Source organism: Nycticebus coucang, chromosome 7 (genome assembly GCF_027406575.1).
Source record: "Nycticebus coucang isolate mNycCou1 chromosome 7, mNycCou1.pri, whole genome shotgun sequence".
Lineage (NCBI taxonomy): Eukaryota > Metazoa > Chordata > Mammalia > Primates > Lorisidae > Nycticebus > Nycticebus coucang.
Window position 1 is genome coordinate 67,280,024 of NC_069786.1, and position 15,963 is coordinate 67,295,986.

Here is a 15,963-nt window from a genome sequence, read left to right on the forward strand (position 1 = left end):
TTTATTTTTCTTGGCTTGTTACCAATCGACCTGGCAACCATGGAAGGGCTTTAATAGTGTTAGAGAGAGATGTTGCTGACATTTTATTTAGGTCAATATAGAAAGTTTAAGTCGGGTGGTGCCTGTGGCTCAGTGGGTAGGGTGCCAGCCCCATATACCAAGGGTGGTGGGTTCGAACCCGCCCCAGCCAGCTAAAACAGCAGTGGCAACTGCAACAAAAAATAGCCGGGCATTGTGGCAGGTGCCTATAGTCCCAGCTACTTGGAAGGCTGAGGCAAGAGAATCGCTTAAGCCCAAGAGTTGGAGGTTGCTGTGAGCTGTGACGCCACAGCACTCTACCATTGGTGACAGAGAGAGACTCTGTCTCAAAAGAAAGTTCAAGTCACTGGGCCCCTATTTATATTTTCTAATTTCTGTTTAACCTATTTCTACAAAAGTTCCATCTATGGGACTAAAAACAGTTGAAATACGAGTAGGGGGTGGCAGAGGGCTGTTAGGAAAGGTGGGCAACTTTTATGCTGAGCTAATGCCAAGTGCACTGTTGGTGACTTTCAGATCTAAGTTATTTTTAGATTCAAGTTGAACTTGTTATGATCACCTTTTCTAACTTGTGGTCTGGATAAGCTTACTTCAACCATTAAGTGCTTGAAGATGAACAACCATCAGAATCAGAGAAAGAGGAATCAAAGAGTGAGGAAGGTAAGGCCCATGATGCGTAATGCTTGTCCAAGTTAACAAAACAACAAAAATAGTTCATGGGTGGACTGAGATTAGAACTGAAGTTCTCTGAATCTAAATCCCGTAATTTTCCCCCAAGTCAGAACTAGAAAACAGGTTGTCCTCAGTAAACCAGAAAGGCATAATTTTTGTCTCATTAAACCGGAAAGATTCCTTTCTTTCTTTTTTTTGTGAGACAGAGTCTCAAACTATTGCCCTAGGTAGAGTTCCGTGGTGTTATAACTCACTGCAACTTCCGACTCGGATTCAAGCAACCCTCTTGCCTCAGTTTTTCAATTTTTAGTAGAGACAGGGTCTGACTTTTGCTCAGGTTGGTCTCTCAAACTCATGAGCTCAAGCAATCCATCTGCCTTGGCTAGGATTACAGGCATGAGCCACGGCGCCGGCCCGAAGATTTCTGTCTTTCCTTCTTTCTTTTTCAGACAGTCTCACTTTGTTGCCCTTGGTAGAGCGCAGTGGTGTCCCATCTCACAGCAACCTCAAACTCTAGGGCTTAAGTGATTCTCTTGCCTCAGCCTCCCAAGGAGCTGGGACTGCAGGCGCCTGCCACAACACCCAGCTATTTTTTGGTTGTAGTTGTCATTGTTATTTGGCAGGCCCAGGCTGGATTCGAACCCATCAGCTGTGGTGTATGTAGCCAAGCCTAAGATTTCTAATAATAAAAAACTTATTGGCTTATATTTACTAAGTACCAATATTCTATATGATGTACACATGATGCCTCAAGTTAATCACTGCAAGAACCTTATAATGAAAGCATTATTATTATTCCCAAAAGGAGACAATGAGATAGAGATTTAAGTAATAAACCCAAGTTTACATAGGTAATAAATACCTTTCAGTCCACCCTTTAAAACCCTGTATATAATGAGAAGACAAAAAGTCATAAGATCAGTTAAAAAAAAAAGAGAAGTACTTCTTAACTGTACATTCCTATATCATTGCTATTTTAGTGTGAAGAATAGAATAAAATTTACATTACCTTATATACTTCACTAAAGCCACCTCTACCAAGCAGATGAAGTAATAAATATCTTTCATTTAACGTTGGGTGATCTTTGAACCTGAAGGGTGGGGAAAAAACACTCAGGCACATTAAAAGACACACAAAAAGTTCCTTCTCCATTAAAGTTCTGCTCTCTTACTCTTACTCATAGCTATTTCTTTCTCAGTTATACTGCTGCCAATTTCATATTCCATTCTTTATTTCTTTACACTTTCTACCAGTTTCCCTGCATGAATATCACCCATCTTAGGCTTTAGTGCTCCCAAAGCTTAAAGGTGAATATTCAGGTTCAAAGACCAGTTATAGCACCTACATGAAGACCTAATTACTGTATTGCCAAAAGCTATATAAATCCTTTCTCTACTCAGTAGGAATCACCTCTCTGGGAAAAATATACTTTTATATCGGAAGTTATGATTAAGATTTTATAATATTAACAAACAATTTAATTTCTTTTTTTTTTTTTTGAGACAGAGCTTCAAGCTGTCGCCCTGGGTAGAGTGCTGTGGCATCACAGCTTACAGCAACCTCCAACTCCTGGGCTCAAGTGATTCTCTTGCCTCAGCCTCTCAAGTAGCTGGGACTACAGGCACCTGCCACAATGCCTGGCTATTTTTTTGATTGTAGTTGTCATTGTTGTTTAGCAGGTGTGGGCTGGATTCAAACCCACCAGCTCTGGTGTATGTGGCCGGTGCCTTAGCCACTTGAACTACAGGCGCCGAGCCTAAAAAAATAACATTTCTAAATTAGCCACCACTGATGATTACATTTTACTGTCTATGGACAACTATAAAATAAAATGTTAATCACCAATTTTAAAAGTGAAGATTTGTAAACCTTTTAAAAATACATCATTCACAGATAATACTATTACTATTTAGTATTTATTTTACTTGCTAAATACAGGTTGAATATCTCTTATTTGAAATCCTTGGGAATAGAAATTTGCAAATTTTGGATTTGGGAGTATTTGCATCATATTTACCTGTTGAGCATCCAAAATCTGAAATGTTCCTATGAATATTTCCTTTGCGCATTATGTTGGTGCTTAGAAATTTTTGAATTTCAGAGCAGCTCAGATATTGGATTTCTATTAAGCACTAACATGTATTAACTCATTTAGTTCTCAATTACTCCTGTGAAGTAGGCCCTATACCTATGTCTATTTTACAGATGAAGGCAGTGTTGCACAGAGAGGTTAAGTAACTTGCATAAGCTTAACCACTAACGCATACCTAGGATTGGCAGAAAAATGTGGTTCCAAATGTTTAATTTCAAAATTAGAAAAAGATAATGAGAGCTTTATTACTCCATATGCAAATACATTCTATTTTGTTATTTTATTTAAAATGAATTGAATGTAGATTGAAGCTTTTAATATAATCTAAAATTTTCTTGAAGAATAAATAAAAGAGATTCCTTCTTTGTTTCAAGGCATACTGGAAAGCTATTAACAATTCACTTTATTTTCATCAATCTAAGTCAGATGTACAAAGTTTGAACATAATTTTCAGAAATAGTTTAGTTTTGTTCCATCTACTTTATTGGAATTTAATCTGACAAAATTTAGGTTATTCTATGACTATTCTTTCGTTCACCCCATATACTACAATGATCTATGTATGTATTATGAATTACATATACATAATCATCAATAAATAGGCTTTCTGAGCAAGATACTCAGGTTTCACAAAAAACACTGGTTACTTCCATTTCTGATACTCATATTAAGTCATGAAACTTTAAATCACATGAATAGTCTTAATTAAAGACAAAGTGTTAACAAACACTCTTCATCTTGCCTTTTTTGTTTGTTTGTTTTTTTGTAGAGACAGAGTCTCACTTTACTGCCCTCGGTAGAGTGCCATGCCGTCACAGGACTCACAGCAACCTCCAGCTCTTGGGCTTTCGCGATTCTCCTGCCTCAGCCTCCCGAGCAGCTGGGACTACAGGCGCCCGCCACAACTATTTTTTGGTTGCAGTTCAGCCAGGGCTGGGTTTGAACCCACCACCCTCGGTATATGGGGCCAGCGCCCTACTCACTGAGCCACAGGCGCCACCCACCTTTTTTTTTTTTTTTCCTAAGAAACCGAGTCTTACTCTGTCGTCCTCAGTGGAATGCCTTGACGTCAACGCTCACAACAACCTCCAGCTCTTGGGCTTAGGTGATCCTCTTGCCTCAGCCTCCAGAGTAGCTGGGACTACATGTGCCCACCACAATGCCCAGCTATTTTTTTGTAGCAGTTTGGCCGGGGCTGGGTTCGAAACCACCACCCTCGGGGTATATGAAGCCGGTGCCTTACTCACTGAGCCACAGGTGCCGCCCCTTGCTTTTTCTTATATTAGAAAAAAATATATATTTTTGTAGAGACGAGCTCTTGTTACATTGCTCAGGCTGGTCTTAAACTCCTGGCCTCAAGTAATCTCCTACTTAGGCCTCTCAAAGTGCTGGGATTATAGGCATGAGCCACTGATTATAGGCTCCTTCCTCTGTTTTACATTAAACCCAAATAGTATCTTGCTTAATTTCTATGTCTATCTTCTTTATGGAGATTCCACAAGCCCATACATATTTTTTCTTCTTTGAATTCCTTTAACATTTAGTATTTACAGCCCTCATTTTGATAACCAGAGATTAAGAACAGAGACTACCTTTTACTTCTCTTCCATTTTCTTCCCAAATTCCCACATAATGCTGAATACATGGCTTACTGAAATATCTTTAGTTGAAATAACTTCTTCACTACCATAACATTAACTTTCGTATTTAGGTATGAGTATTTATGAAGTTATCTATCATGTGCCAAGGACTGGTATAGGCTCTAGAAATACAGGAAGAACAAAAGTAAGTTGCTGTTCTCCTTAAGCTCCTTAACATTTTAATGAGGAAAAGACAGATAGTAACTGAAAAATTAATAATTCCATATAGTGATAAATACCACAAGAAAGTTAAGCACAGTAATGATATTAAAAAGAGGGAATGGCTGGCCAAAGGAATATCTCTCTAATAAACATTTGCAGTAAGCCACTTAGATATTTAAGGAGAAACATTTCAGGGAAAGGAAACAGCAAGCATAAAAGCCCACTGAGATGGGAATGTTCTGGATATGTTCAAGAGAACAGTGTGGATGGTGAGGTAGCAAGAGGGCAGATCGTGAAAGTCATGGGAGGAACTCTGCATCTTTTCTAAGCATGATGAGACACTCCGACAAGGAAATACCATGTTTATGTCCTCTATGGAGGGATGAATTTGTATTGTATGAAACTGTGAAATACAAAAATGACTTACTGCGAATTATCTTCATTGTTTATTCTTTTGAGCTCCCGTATATGAAGATTTCTGACTCTTTCCAAACGTTCTAGTTCTGCCTGGATTTCTGCCTCTTCCTGAAAATGAAGAGAGGGGACTATAACAAGCTCAATTTATTTGTGATATAAAAAGATATTTTTACCCACGCCTCAACTTTTTACATTGATGGAAAGAATAGTGTGTTATAAAGTACCACTGAGTTAAAAGACCAAAGTGTTTTTTTCAATGCCTGAAAGATGGAAAGAGATAAGGCAAAAACCTATTTGAAGAAACCACCCTCCACATAAAATCTACTCCTAATGAGATGCTGGGTTTTATTCTGTACTATAAGAAATCTATTTTTATAATGTCTACACTGAAAATGACTGCAAAGTAGTTGGAAAATGACTTATAACACAAAATGAGCTGAAAATTTTATTTCTGGTTTATCTATATTTTTATTTATGAGGGAATAATTTATTAGTAGAAAACAATGAAAAAATTTTAATAGCAGTTAAAAGAGAAAGAAAGGAAAACAGAACTAATTCCTAGACATTAAAGCATTTGGAATACAAATATACATACAAAATAGAGCCACTTTGGGTAAATCCCACTGCAATTGTCCCAAAGAGACAGTATGGTAAAAAATTTTTAGAATACTAGGGTAAACGCTCAGTTATCAGAACAGATGTAAACAAATACTAAAGAAATGTATTTAATGTAAAAAAATTGATAAATATATTTGCCTTAAAATACAAAACATTTGGAACATTTTAAAACTAGACACTAAAACAAATAAGCAAACATATCACCCATGTCCTACACACACCCCCTTTGTCAAAACAAATTTAGTTTGAGGTTGCTGTGAGCAGTAACGTCACAGCACTCAACTCCACGGTGACCAAGTGAGACTTTATTGCAAAAAAAGCCAAACAAACAAAAAAACAAATTTGAATATTACTTGAAGAATGGATAGGAATATGCCTAATTTCAGTGAAACTTTCTAGAAATGCTCAATGGTAGAGTATTTTTGAATACATATTCATTGAGTAAATAAATGCAGGGTGTTCATAAAGTTTGTGTGGTATTTAAAAGTTTTTTAAATTACATGTGAACTTTACACACCCTGTATAGATTGCCGTGGCCTAAATGTGGACCCAGTACAATTACAATTCTAGACCACATGGAACAGAGGTTATTTCTGAATGCTACATTTGAATATTTCTCTATTTCCTCATTCTTTTGCTTTTTTTCCAGTAATTTACCCCTTGATATTAAAAACTCCTTTAAGGAAAATTAATTTCTGAAATTTACTTTGAAAACATAAATATATTCATTTCATTCAAAGATAGATAATAGTATAAAGTCTATCACACACACATAAAATACAAATAGTAATATTTTCAGTATTATCAAAAAAACCTAAATCTTCACAAATTAAAAAACTAAATCTAAGTATGGTTGTTTATATTCTACTTAAACTCTACTTAAAGTTGTTTCTATTATTTTAAAATGAAACACTACTTGTTGCACAGATATTTAATATACATTAGGCATTACATGGCAAATAGAAAATTTCAAAATAATCTTAAATGAACATAAACCTTCCTAGAATTTTTGGGAGATTTTTCTAAAATAAATATACCAAATAGACTATCTTAATTTAATTGCTATATCCTCTTTGTTACAGCTTCAGTCACAAATTTTTAATCTTAATGTTGAAAAGGATATCCTAGGAGATTAATAATCAATGATTCATTATGTGAACAGGAAATAAAAATTTAGAGCCCTGGAACAATAACCTCAAAACACAGCCTTGTTGTCTTAATTTAATCATATAAAGTAGAATAATAAACTGGCCATATAGGCAATGCCCAGGAATATGAAAGAATTTATATTCATTTACAGAATCTAGAAAGCAGTGACTTTTTTCTCTTCATATTACTAATGTCTGTTGCTTTAAAAGTTGCATTAATTTGATTCTCACTCACATAAGAAGCTAATAAACATTTGGTAGGCTGGTGAAATTTTAAATAATCTGATAAAATTAGGAAAAGCCTATTAGAATACCAACTGAAATACTTGCTTTAATTTGTGGCATGGAGTGAATTATTCAATAGTGAATTTATAGAAATTAAATTTTATTGAGTCATAAAATATATAATTACAAGCTTCAACAAAGTGGTTGCACATAATTATTTGTTTTTATAATCTCTAGATGTCTATACAATGGCAGTAATCAATACAACAAATAAATACTTGTTAAAGAGAGTAAAATGTATGCCTGTGTCAGTAAATTAACGCAAGTTTTTCCCTCTTTATAAAAAAATATCTCCTATAAAGTCTTATAAAATAAAAGCACAGGCAAGCTCTATTCAGTCTGAATTGTTAAGTTTACTGGAAAAGAACAAAATGTTAGTCACACAAGAGGAAAAACGATGGATTCTAGATATTTAAAAGGAGATGTCAACAGAAGGAACTGTAAGTGAGTCTTATATACAAACAAACACCAATCTACCATAAATATAGTACTTTCGTCTTGTAACTTAATATTTCACAATATCTTGGACCTAACCAAGTTATTCACTTCAGGGAGAAAGGTAATTTTGCAACTCTAAAAATTCTACTGAAAATGATTGTACATATTACTGAATGTCTGTGTACCCCCAAATTCACATATTAAAGCCCTAACCCCTCAATATGATGGTATTTTGAGATGTGGTCTTGGGGAGGTAATTACAGACCAAGTCATGATTACTGGCCTTCTGAGAAGAGACAATTCTCCTTCCTCCCCAACCTAGGAGCATAAAGAAAAGCCATGTAAGGACAAAGTGAAAAGGTAGCCATAGGCAAGCCAGGAAGGAATTCCTCACCAGAAACTGAACCCTGATCTTTACCTTTTAGAGTCTAAAAAATTATGAGAAAATAAATTCCTATTGCTTAATCCACCCCGTGTGGTAATTTGTTATGGCAGCCAGAGCAGACTAAAACATAGACTTGAGCAAATGCTAGGGCAATACTGTCCAGTGCCCTGTCCTTGTAGAAAGGGGCAAGGCTCAGTTTTGGTCAAGTACCAAGGTGTTTATAACAGTCCAGTAGTCACAACAAGTAATTTATCTTTGATACAAATCATCCAAAAGCTCTATCTTGTAGCATATACTCTCTTTGCTTGAGATTGACATTACCCTCAGGAATTCATCTTTTTCAGGGGATTCAGGAGAAAAGATGATGTTGGCTCAAAATTCACTACCTCAAACTCATGGCAAAACTGGCCAGATTAGTAGAATGTAAAAGAGACAATCCAATTAGCTAAATTGTGCTTAGTAAGAATACAAAATGTCGATCCTGAATTCATTCACTAAACTAAGCAGTCAAAGCAGAGAAAAATCTAGAAGAAACAAAGAGATAAACAGCCTCTCTGGAAATAAAAGTCTCTTGGCTATTACAATACAGTAGAAACATGAGTAAGAATAAGTTGTATTAAAGAGAGGTAGATTTGGTGATCAAATACACAATAAAAAGCATGGCTCTCGCACTTAAACAGTAAAGAAACAATGGACGATTTAATAGTGCATAGGACAGTTGTCTTAACAGTTTTTAAAACAAGCTCCAATGTTCCAAATTACTTATATAAAAAACAAATCACAAGTATACAACTGATTTCAACACTGTCTCATTGTTTAAGTAACCTGCAAAAACCAACACCTTCCAACAGTTCTAGTTTTTAAGAATTTATATGAAGATAAATTCCACAACTTAAGCAGAACAGTTTGTCCCTCACCAGATCTTCAGCATAAAAATACTTTCTATTTGTAATTAAAGTCTCTTTTGGCAACTTAACATTCCTTTGGTTCAATTCTCTTAAACCAAAAGTAAGTTATAGCAATGTGAAATTTCAGTAAAATCCAAGGTGAATTTGAAGTATTCTTGAAAACTTCTCATAATGGCAATCTTTCAAAAGGCAAGTATTTTTTTTTTAATGTGTATTATGTGGCAAGAATTAAAGTGATAAAGTGTCATAAAGGTTATAAAATGCATTTTTTTTTTGAGACAGAGTCTCACAATGTCACCCTTGGTAGAGTGCTGTAACATCACAGCTCACAGCAACCTCAAACTCTTGGGCTTAAGCAATTCTCTTCCCTCAGCCTCCCAAGTAGCTGGAAATACAGGCACCCACCACAGCACCTGGTTATTTTTAGAGACAGGGTCTTGCTCTGGCTCAGGCTGGTCTCAAACCTGTGAGCTCAGGCAATTCACTCGCCTCGGCCTCCCAGAGTACTAGGATTACAGGTGTGAGCCACTGCACCCGGCCTCTATAAAAAGCGTTTATACATATCAAACTAATGTATCTCCTGAAAAAATTAAACATACTAATTTAAAGTTACTTAGCAAATTCTGAAAGTATGTTACCTATTATCCCCCTGCCAAAAATAAATAAATAAATAAATAAATAATAATAAAGAAAACTGATTTCTAAGAACTGCCTTTCAATGAAGCCAAGACATGATAGGAAGTATTTCAATATATCAATCTCAGTTTGCCTGTAATCTAGGAGTCTTGACAAAAGAAAAATAATTTCTGTGTGGTATATTATAGAAATGGTAGAAGCAGAGTAAAGCATAGAGCCTAGAACAGTCTATTCAATAATACCACATTATTTGGTTTAAGAAAACTTAACTCAGAATGAGGCTTCAATAAGTTTAACATTAACTTTATTTTAATAATATGAACAATATTAATCCCTTAAAAATTAACACATCTAAGCCTTCAAAAAAGTTAAGATTTAATTTCATAAACTAATTATAATAGCATTTCTAAAAGTTTATTACCAGGAAAGTGAAAGGAGAAATTAACAAAAGGCACTAGTAAAAGCTAATGGGAAGGAAAGGCTGTATAGAAAAAAAGGAGAAAATTACCAAGTTACTTCAAATTTATCCTTATTTTACATCATCAGATTATATGCTTTCCTACATCTTAAATAAGAACATATGAAAGATGAACCAACAAATATGAAACATAAACCAACAAATCAATAGCAAAAAAACCCCTAAACAAAACAGGTATGAATTCATATCAATTTTGAAACTACTGTCCCATAATATTATTTTCCCTTGAGTATGACTGTGTAGAGGGGTAGAAGGAGAAGAGATAAAAATTACAAAAGTATTGGCTTTCTTTCCTAACTATGTAAGTGCTCCCTCCACTCCTATCCCCAGTCACTAAACTAGTTATTGCTGATGAGAGTGTACTGTACCTTTCTTAGGTGTGTTTTACTAGATTGGAAAATTATTCTAGACCTACTCTTTCTTCTTCGTTTTTTTTTTTTTTTTAAAGAGACAGGGCCTCCTTCTGCCTTAGCCTCCCAAAGTGACAGGATTACAGGCAAGAGCCACCTTGCCCTGCCGGAACTTTAATGTTTTCTTCTCTCTAAACTTCAATTCCTTCTTTCTTGGGTGGGGGAGGAAAAAGTGGTGATTTAGTCTCCCTTTAAATGCATAAATACATACATTAGTAACCCTAACTGGGAATGACTGTTAAAATAGGCAGGCTGTGATTCTCTGTCAGTTCTTTCATTCTATAATAATTAAACAAAACAAAATCCTACTTCCTCAGCAGCAAATAAATGTAATAATTCAACTGTCAAAATTTAAGTATTTCGTGTACTTCTTTAAAAAATTTATAGCTGCTTTATTATGGGAGTGAAATCCCTTCCTTATTGTTAAACACTAACCAGGGCCCTGGCACAAAGCCCTAGCATATATAGGTACAGTACGCTTCCCAGCTTTTTGCTTCCTTTCAACCAAGTTTACAATCTCATTATGCAGACATACCTATAAATGGCATGAAGGGCCAATAGCCAAGCAACTATTTTATCTTTTTTTGTGAAACAATAATCTCTGGGCTAAACTTACACAACTGAATTAATTAAACCCTGATCTGATGGCTAACATGACTTCTAAGAGTCTTTCCAAGGCTCAGCACCTGTCACTCAGTGGTTAGGGCACTGGCCACATGCACCAAGGCTGGTGGGTTTGAACCAGGCCCAAGCCTGCTAAACAACGACAACAACAACAACAATAAAAAAAAAAGTAGCCAGGCATTGCGGAGGGCGCCTGTAGTCCCAGCTACTCGGGAGGCTTAAGAGAATCGCTTAAGCCCCAGAGTTGGAGGTTGCTGTGAGCTGTGATGCCATAGTACTCTACTGAGGGTGAAATAGTAAGACACTGTGTAAAAAAAAAAAAAAAAAAAGAGTCTTTCAAAAATGTCTGTAATTCCGTGGCCTATATAATTATTAGATTAATATTAAACACTAGGAAAGTAAAACACTTCTACATTTTCAGTTTGTTAACTGAAATGTTAGTAACAACGTTACTAACAAGTTGAGGTATATGATTCTTAGGAGGGATAAACAGAGTCAGAAATGTTTGTAGATCCATGAGAGCAGGAGCTAAGATCATAAACACTGAGTTTTCCCATCTACAGCTAGTTCCATGTTCTCAACACAGATATCTTTTATAGATTATTATTTTTTTAAATAGGAAGCAGCAGTGAGCACAAAATGTCAAGTGTAGAATCCCAGCCCTCTTCTTGGATCCTTTCTTGCCCACACCACCATCAAGAACTTCATAATATTCTTCATGGGCTTAACTGTGACTTTTTCTAGTATAGCGTACTTTTACTAGAATTCCATTGAAAACTACCGCTAAGTAGCATATTTGTTTGTTTGTTTGTTTTTTGAGACACGTCTCTGTATGTCGCCCTCGGTAAAGTGCCATGGCATCACAGCTCACAGCAACTTCAAACTCTTGGGCTCAAGCGATTCTCTTGCCTCAGCCTCCTGAGTAGCTGGGACTACAGAAACCTCCCACAACGCCCAGCTTCTTTTAGAGACAGGGTTTCGCTCTAGCTCAGGCTGGTCTCAAACCTGTGAGTTCAGGCAATCCACCTGCCTCAGCCTCCCAGAGTACTAGGACTACAGGCATGAGCCACTGTGCCCGGCCCTACCGCTAAGTAGCATCTTGTGTTATGTTCTACCGAAACATAATGTATAATGTGGTTGGCTTTAACTGAAAGAAGAATTCCCAAAAGATTTCTTCTAACTGTGGCTACAAATATAAAGGTGAACACACAGATTTTAAGATTAAAGCCCTCTAGCATATTGCTTTATTTTCATTAAGGTGACAGGAAATGTCACATATGCAAACTTATTCTTTGTGGTCATACTAAGGGTTTGATAAATCAGAAGAAAATGGTATTCTAGAAAGAAAGACCAAAGGAGATATCAAATTTCAAGAATATTTGGGGGTGTCAATTCACCTAAAACCAACGCCCTGTATTTTCCACTGTTCAAAAGGCTTGTAGACAATCCATTGTCTTCCATTTCAACTAGTTGCATGGTCCACTGTGAAGGAGTGAGAAAAGAGCTCTGTACTTGTTCTTGACCTGTAAAGATTTCATCATGGAAGATTAATACTGATGCTGCTGCTGCCTGTTACTGGTTGTTTCTCTTTGCAGGTGCCAATATCGGTCAGAGAACAGGATTTCAGTGGCAGAGTTGTTGCTATACTGTTATCTCTTCAGAACGGAGGCACAAGGAGAGATGAATGCCACATCGCAAGGAGCAAAGGAGAGAGAGAGAAAGAAATGGTGTCAGGTGGCATGTTGGATGTGATTTTTGTTTTAGTAGAGATTGAGATGACTGTAAATTGTTTTAGCTGCTTCCTTCGGTCTGCAAAGATACATTTGTGTTGGTGCTGATGATTCTTGACTACTCCTGTTTCAATTACAAAGTGGTTATGTTCTTCCAATAAAACTTCTGGCACTTATATACTCAGGGCTTTTAACGCAAATAAACATACTCTCATATACACACAGCAAAACACACACATTAAAGCCAATCCCTACTACACTGTTTAATATTCTTCACTGAGATGACAAACTTTTTACATGCATTTGCTCCAATTAATCAAATATTTAAAATAAAAAAACAAATTCTGGAGACTAAAAGTAAAGATCAACATATACCCACATGGTGTTCATATTATAGTCCTAAATAATAGCAGGGTTGAGACATAGTTATTGGTTCTAATAACTTTCCAAATTCTTATTTCCTCATCAGTTTGTAGTATTATGATTGGTAATATTTATCTTTTTTTTTTTTTTTTTTTTTTTTGTAGAGACAGAGTCTCACTTTATGGCCCTCGGTAGAGTGCCATGGCATCACACAGCTCACAGCAACCTCCAACTCCTGGGCTTAAGCGATTCTCTTGCCTCAGAATATTTATCTTTTTTAAAAATAATTATGACTATGGCAAGAATTTATTACAATGAAGTTACTTTTTCAGGGATTTTTTTTTTAGCTATCTATGTTAATGTAGTGATAATCCTTGAAAGGACATCCACACAGTTTTCTTCAACTCTAAAATAATGACTTCACTACACAATCGAACTAGCAGAGTTTTCAAATCACAAAGACAAACCCAAAAATGACATGCCACCTTCCATAACTAGAATTTATCAAAGACTGGTATAAAGACAAGATCAACCACAAAAGCAAAATGACAGATGGTTAGTTAAATCCACAGGTACCATTAGTAGCTCTGCCTCAAAGGAATAACATTTAAAAATAAGAAATTACCCCCTTTGTAACTGCAGCTTTTAGAAAGTGATAATTGGGGAAATTTATATATAGTTACTGGTAACAAAAAATTACTTGTTCTTTTTGAAACAGTTTCAGGAATAATTTCTATATTCTCCATACGTTTTATTATACAGTTCTATTCCGTGAATCCTTAAGACACATAAAAATTATTTGAGAACATTTTTAGTTTTTACAAGCAATATACTTTCTGTTGACCTTTAAAAATAAACAAAAATCAATACAAATGAAAATCAAGACATTAGCTAATAATAAAGAAATATTCTTGTTGATACAAGTCTAACATAATTCCCAAGAAAGGAAATATGTGAGAGAAAAAGAAAGAAAAGTGTGAAAAATCATTTAAAACTATCTCCTCTATCTGTAATCAAAATAAAATAGCGTATTTCTAAAAAAATTTTTTTAGAAAGAGCAACATTCCCACTATTCTAAGAGAAACACAATGGAAGCTATAAATCAATTAGTTCTTCTAAATACAAAGGATCACCTTTCTATTAATCTACAACAAAAGAATTCTAAAAATAAATCACATGACTATATAGCCGTTATAATAGGAGTAAGAAATGGTTCGAATTCTGGCTTTGTCACTTACAGCATTACTTTAGAAAAAGAATATACAGAAGATCTTGCCATTCAAAAAGTTAAAATTATATCCACTCAAATACGGTCAAAACTTCAAAGTCTATAAAAAGTAATATTATGTAATTCTCTTGAAATAGGAATTTGAATCTTGCCTGTATCAGGCAGGGTGTGGCAATAAATCACACAGTGAATGAGGGAGCAAAGGTTGTTTAAACTGATCACTAAAACAACAAACTCAATATAGTGGGGGGAAAGTGATGCTGCCCTTCGATTCTGCTACTCTCAAAAGATAGGACTAATAAGCCCATTTTTACCACCACAAAGTGGTGATACCTACTTATTTTATCCATACATTTACTTTTAGAAGTTTCTGCCTAATCTTTCCTTCCTTACTCTTCACATTTTAACAGTTTGAATTTATTTTTTTTTCTTATCCTACAGAGTAGCATAGAATGTGAACTAAACTTGGTGACTTATTCAATGGTAAATATAATTCTTCACATTCTAGTTTACCTATCAATTATTACAACTGTCATTATGAAATATAATACATGTCATGAATTATCCATTTCAAGAAAAAGTTAATAGACCTTCTATTCTCACGTGTCCATATGGCATGGGCTTCCCAATGAAGATTTGTCTCCTTCAGTGACAAACTTAACCTGACGATTAATTCAGCTTTACGTCAAGAAATTGTAAAAGGGAAAGAGACAGTGAGAGTCACCCTTGCTAATGCAAGCGCATGCCAGTTTCCAAATCTAAACCCCACACTGACACACCACAAGTTATGTTTCCTGTGCAGGATATAATGGATGTCAAATATTCATAGATCAGATCCGGCCTACAGGGATTACAAGCCGGGGTACAGTTCACATAAGCCTAATAAGCCCAGGTGTGTAGGGAGCTGATAAGACAAGAAGTAGTAACATCTCTCTTCACTCATCTGTCCTGTGTGAATTAAAAGTCTGTCTAATCTATCAGTCTTTTTTTTTTTTTGACCTATTTTTAATGACCTATTTTCCAACTATGCTTTAGAATACCAAATAACTTACTTTTAGTATGTGCAATTTACTGCTATGTTTTAATTGTACATCTAAAAAATTAATAACCAGTTGAAAGTAGACAACTGCTATTTGTGCACAAATGTGATACCACTTGCTTACTTTTGTTCTCCATATGAACTACTACCAACTTTCTTCAAAATGTTTTCATTCTTCTCATTCAAAATAGTCTCTCAAAAGAAAATATGAATATTTATGAGATGAGAGTATGTTGCAGCATTATTAGTTGATCCATTCTATGATGGATGGTTAAAGAAAAAAGTTATGTTGTAAATTGGTTAAGAAGATGATGACGTTAGAAATCTAAGACTGCTCAGTAAATTTAACAAAAGCTAAAAGAAAATAAAAAGCAAGTAAGAGATTATGGAGGGACAATTATAAGAAAGAACAAGTAGATACAAAAAATGTAGAAGTCAAATACTGGGAAAGAGGATAATACGAAGGTTAGAAGAGAAGATGTGGTACTCTGGAACATTTTACAAATATGCATGTAGAATCTAGGCATCCAAAGTGTTTTTCACAGAACCAAATATTTTCAAAGTATCTGGAAAGCTTTAAAATCAACCAACCAACCAAAACCAAAAATAAACCTTGCTTTGAATCTTTTAAAAATGTGTTTTTGTAATAC

General features: G+C 35.2%; 1 protein-coding gene across 2 annotated transcripts in view; it reads right to left on the minus strand.

Annotated features, from left to right (window-relative positions):
* Nucleotides 1–15,963, minus strand: part of TLK1 (tousled like kinase 1) — a 140,035-nt gene that overhangs the window by 20,738 nt on the left and 103,334 nt on the right. For both annotated transcript variants that reach the window (XM_053598096.1, XM_053598095.1), the window contains exons 13-14: nt 5,034–5,131; nt 1,721–1,802 (exon numbers count right to left, since the gene is read on the minus strand). In XM_053598096.1, coding sequence (XP_053454071.1) covers nt 1,721–1,802; nt 5,034–5,131 — 180 coding nt within the window. The remainder of the gene's footprint in view (nt 1–1,720; nt 1,803–5,033; nt 5,132–15,963) is intronic.